Below are 5,214 nucleotides of genomic sequence, written 5' to 3'. Positions count from 1 at the left end.
GGGGGGGAACCCTATTCTTACTGTAAATTGAGCTTTGCTGTCTCTGAAAGCATCTGCTTGTGTTGTGAATAGATAGACCTTTAGGATTTTAACATTGAGCGCTGATGCTTTTTGTATTCCAGGCACAGAGAACTTGCACTTGGTATTTTCCTACTCTGTCTGGGTGCTAAGAGATTTTCCTGAAGATGGACTGAAGGTAAGCATGGTTGAAACAGCTACCTTGCCATTGAGATTCTGAGTGCAGTGTATGGAACTGGGAGAACTCAATGTGAAAAGCCATGTATTAATGCTAAATCTAATTAAATATATAATTTATATTTCTATGTTCAGTATTGTGGTAAGCTGTAGATAGAGCAGCATAGCTTTTCAGTTTTTATTATGCTGTTCCATTCTTGGAATACCTTATCTTGTAATAAGTAGCTCGGAACCTTTGATACAACATTTAATGTTGTTGATATCATGCTTTTTACACAAGAGCCTGATTGAGTATTTAAATGTTAAATTGTCTGTCTTATTTTCCCTTTCCTCTTTGATTGACTCCCTGTATCTGGGAGGTGTTGGGCACTGTAAAAGAAGAGTGTTAAATAAGGCAGAAGTGGGGATGTTTGTTAATCCTTTCAGATGTGATATAGCTTCTGAGTTCCTGAATAAGCTGCTCATTTTTTTTTTTATACTTCTTGTGCTTCCTCTTTGGACATATGTGATGATATGCTGGGTTTCAGTGCCTCTGAGAAAATACAATGTGGCTCTTAATTTTTAAAAAAAAATCATGCTGTAAATAAAATTTTGTTTAACAGATATTTACAGAAGACCTCCCTGAAGTAGAAGCTTTGCCACGAGACAAAGTGCTCAGTTTCTTGATAGAAAATTTTAAAAGCTTGACTATTCCTTACCTGGTAAGTACTCAGTCTCTACTAGTGCATTACAATGTGTTACATGTAAGGCTTCAGTTCTCGAGGCACTGGAGCCTGTTGCTGTCTCAGAAAATGCTAGCTTTGCCAGAAACTGCGCAAAGAAAAAGTAATTAAAGAATATAAAATCCTGAAGTCAAGCTTGGTAAAGGAAAGCATGAAACAGTTGCTTACTCATAACAAATTACTTCGAAGAGGAAGCGTGTCTATAACTGAACCTGAACGTGTATTTACAGGAACACATCATTCATGTCTGGGAAGAAACTGGTGCAGACTTTCACAACTGTCTGATCCAGCTGTACTGTGAGAAAGTGCAGGGCTTAATGAAAGAGTATCTCAGTTCTTTCCCTGCAGGTATGTTTAGCCTTTTCTTGTGGGAAGACCAGGGGCATGGGATAGCACAGGGGAGCCTTCACAGTGTACTGCTGTAAGAACTGCTGTTCACATCCAGAAGCAGCTATCCCAAGTGATGAAGGAACTGGAACAACAAAAGTTGTGGGTTTGTAGGGAAGTCCAGTTTATTGCCTCCCTAGAGATCTTAAGAGACCAAGTGACACTTTATTCATGATTAAGTGGAATGACAGCTACTGCTTCCTGAATTCTGCACATTAAGGGTAGGGAAGGGTCTTGAATAAGTCTATTGTTTAACCAGCCACGTGATGTGTTTTAAGGAGTTGAAGTAATTTGGCAGGTGCATCAGAATCCCAAGCCACGTAACAGTTTCATCAGCATTTGGTTCTTCCTGGTAATGATTTGTTTGTTTATCTTCTTCTGTGTACTAGTGTAGTGAAATAGTTGTAATACTGTAGCTTATGTTATTTTCTTCCATATAGATAAAACTCCTGTGCCTGCTGGGGAGGAAGGAGGAGACTTGGGGGATTACCGGAAAAAGCTTCTACTTTTTCTGGAGAAGTCTAGCTGGTATGAACCTGGTCGACTAATTAGTGACTTCCCCTTTGATGGTGAGTTCAGTTTCCATAGGTTAATTAAACCCTAGCTTATTGCATTGTACATAAAAACCTCCTCACTTACTGTAGAATCATGGTAACTAGAAACCGAGAAGATGGCTGTATCTGTAGTTGTAGGCCACTGGTGTGTATACTAACTGTGTTTGCTGGCACAGTTGGTTTTACTGGTCTCTGCAGGATTCCTGTAACTGGCCTAAGACCTTGAGGTGTCTCCCATCACTTTTAAGTTTCAGCTGGACAGGGTGCTGGCCCATCTTGTCTAGACCATGCTTTTGCTAAGAATGATTGGACCAGATGATCCTTGAGGTCCCTTCCAACTTGGTATTCTATGATTCACTTAAATATTTAGCCTAACTTTTTGTTGAGCCCGAATTGCTCAACAGATCTGAAGTTTGTTGTTTCTTAAGGTTACTTAAGAATTCATAAAATGTTACTGGGACTAGTGTGAAGTAGACTTACAGTCTTAATGTAACTTTAACCTGTGCTCAGACTACAGTTCCTTCTGTTAGTCTGGTCACTAATGGAGTTTATGTTGCCATTTCTCTGTGTAGCTATTAACTAATCCTTTATGCTATCACTAGGTCTCCTGGAAGAACGTGCTCTGCTCTTGGGTCGTATGGGGAAGCATGAGCAAGCTCTGTTTATTTATGTTCATATTTTGAAGGACACCAACATGGCTGAAAAGTAAGGGTTTCCTCCCCGCCCCCTTCCCTCAAGACTTAGTTTGCCCACTGCCCGATGAATAGGATGTGTAGTGAAATATTGCTGTACGTGGAGCATGAATGCTCTAAGCCTTCAGGATCTTCTGGGTTTGCATGGTTTCTTGACTTTGGGCTCTTCCAGGTATCTGTTAATTACAGATGATGATGCAGTCCCCTTGAGGTTTAACTTTTCATGCTCTTCTGTCATTGCACTTTAGAGCAATATGACTGTCATCAATGTGTTCTTCATTTCCACCTGTTCTTAGCTTGTGAACTTTTGTGTGTTGTTTCACTTCCTTTCTCTTTGGAGTGACATTCACTAGCCTAAATGAAAAGTTAAGTAAGATCCTTCAGTTAGTAGAATCCTCTCTAGTAAAGATAAGGCATTTTGTATGTATTATGTCAGGGAATCTCCTGAATGCATCTAAAGTACTTAGGTGAAAATAGAATTAACTGACACTGGCAGGTATATCTGAACACTGGACCCTGTTCAAAATAGTTTCTTTTAAAGCTAGTTTCAGCAAATGCCTGTTACAGGACATTGAACCCCAGTATGCAGTGTACACTAATGAACTCCTCTTTGTGATTCAGTTACAGTGATTATATATATCTACACATGTGTTTTTATGCTATGATGTGTTGATTGGCAACATCTTTTTTTCCCCTTTTTTAAACAGCTGAATTAAAGCTTTTTACATTTATTAGAAGTAGCAGACTTGCACAAAACCTCCCTTTTCTCAGCATTGTAATGCAGAGTAAATGGTGTAATTTTGTTGTGCAAATTGATTAATTGATCAGAATCTGATGTATGGTCACCTAACTTGGATGGCTTCAGTAATCAAAGCATTTAAATGTTAATTTCTGTGGACTGATTCTCCAGGTTCTAAAACTGTCTCTGCATTTCACTTGATTCTTCTCTGTTCTAGCTACTGCCATAAACATTATGACAGAAACAAAGATGGCAACAAAGATGTAAGTAGCTTTATCTTTGCAATCTTCCTTTTCAGTAAAGATGTATTAGACTATTCATACCATGTTATGGACTTCAAAGGTTTTGCTTTCTATAGACTTTTTCAGGGTTTGCGTAGATGGACAGAAACCTATCTATAAGCTTGTACAATTTAGGAATTACTAGATGATTTTTTTTTTCAATTTTTATTTTTTTAATTTGGTTTTTGTTGAGAATGTTACTGTGTCACTGGACTTGAGCATATATTCTGTAGCAAAAGTTCTGGTGGAATTCAGAAGACAAAATACTCTGTGTATATTGCACATACACCTACAGAAAAGTTAATGATTAAAAGCAATGAAGTGTTGGTTTCTAAAGGTTATAAACAAGTTATGTAAGATAAATGAGGGAGGTGTAATTAAAGTTTTTATTGATAAAAGTTGTTTTTGTGTAGAATGCAAGTCTTAAGGCCTTGGACAGCATTAATACTTTTCAGTTTTTGTTGTTTTACAGTAAGAGCTGTTTAAATGAGCCCTTCAGAATTTTGAATGGCATAGGTACAACTTAACTAGTAACGTCACTGGGTTCTACCAACACTGTCAGTTGTGGATGCTTGCGGTGGTTTCAGAGCTCTCCTTTTGTGTGCAACAGGTCTATCTGTCACTGCTCCGGATGTATCTCTCCCCACCTAGTGTCCACTGCCTGGGACCAATCAAGATGGAAGTGCTGGAGCCTCAAGCCAATCTGCAGGCTGCTCTGCAGGTTTTGGAACTACATCACAGCAAACTGGATACCACCAAGGTGAGAAAGACTTCTAAGTACTCAATTCGTACTGTTGGCAGAAGGTGACAGAAGCTGCTGAAGTAGGCAAGCAAACGAATTGTAACAGTGTCAAGCTAAATGTGTTAGTTTCTATTCTATTTTGCTCTCTATTACTTTTTAACTTTTCCTAACTAAGTATATTTTGCTCCAGGCGATAAACCTACTCCCAGCAAATACACAGATTAGTGAGATTCGAATCTTCTTAGAGAAAGTCCTTGAAGAAAATGCTCAGAAGAAAAGATTTAATCAAGTACTCAAGAATCTTCTCCATGCAGAGTTTCTGAGGGTAAGTACCCACTGCCTGTTGCTTATTGCAATGGTGTTTTAAAACAGATGTTCAGTATTTAAATTAATGTGTGTGCTCTAGATGGTGCTGTAGTGCACCTGAAATCAGATGATGTGCATCAGGTAGATTGAATGTCCCTTTATCAGGAGATGGTGAGTATGTTCATTTTCGTTTGGATGAGGTGTGTGTCTTTGCTGTGAGTCTCTGGACTCACTGTGCTCTTATTGTGCATTGCAGGATGATCTCAGAGAGCATGGACTGGATTTCTATCAAACTAAACCAGATGATGCAGTTCAGTAGTTCACCTGAACACCCTCTAGTGGTTAGAATGCCTTAGTCTGGACAAGGCTGGTTGAAAGTAAAGTCCTGCAGTTCATATAGTGTGGGTGTTGGGTGTTCAGTATCAACTGCTCTGCTCTACAGACCTGCTTCTTTTGTGCTGTACCACTTGCTAATGTAGATATAGTCACTGAAAATTAAACGTTTTCAGTTTCACCAGAATAGAGAGGAGCTGTGGTGTGGCATTGCTTTTTGAGTAAGTTTGGTTTTTTAATTCTTCTTTAGGTCCAGGAAGAGC

At 38.9% G+C, this 5,214-nt stretch overlaps 1 protein-coding gene across 1 annotated transcript in view; it reads left to right on the top strand.

The window, feature by feature from the left end:
• VPS39 (vacuolar protein sorting 39 homolog (S. cerevisiae)) overlaps positions 1-5,214 on the top strand; it is a 29,331-nt gene that overhangs the window by 22,756 nt on the left and 1,361 nt on the right. Inside the window, exons 17-24 of the mRNA XM_009887980.1 lie at positions 123-196; positions 798-896; positions 1,148-1,265; positions 1,745-1,873; positions 2,461-2,563; positions 3,507-3,552; positions 4,181-4,330; positions 4,503-4,637. Of these exons, the coding sequence (XP_009886282.1) occupies positions 123-196; positions 798-896; positions 1,148-1,265; positions 1,745-1,873; positions 2,461-2,563; positions 3,507-3,552; positions 4,181-4,330; positions 4,503-4,637 (854 nt within the window). The remainder of the gene's footprint in view (positions 1-122; positions 197-797; positions 897-1,147; positions 1,266-1,744; positions 1,874-2,460; positions 2,564-3,506; positions 3,553-4,180; positions 4,331-4,502; positions 4,638-5,214) is intronic.

This window comes from Charadrius vociferus, unplaced genomic scaffold, assembly GCF_000708025.1.
Source record: "Charadrius vociferus isolate BGI_N301 unplaced genomic scaffold, ASM70802v2 scaffold337, whole genome shotgun sequence".
Lineage (NCBI taxonomy): Eukaryota > Metazoa > Chordata > Aves > Charadriiformes > Charadriidae > Charadrius > Charadrius vociferus.
Note: the sequence above shows the minus strand (reverse complement) of the source record. Positions and strands in the feature narration are given on the sequence as shown.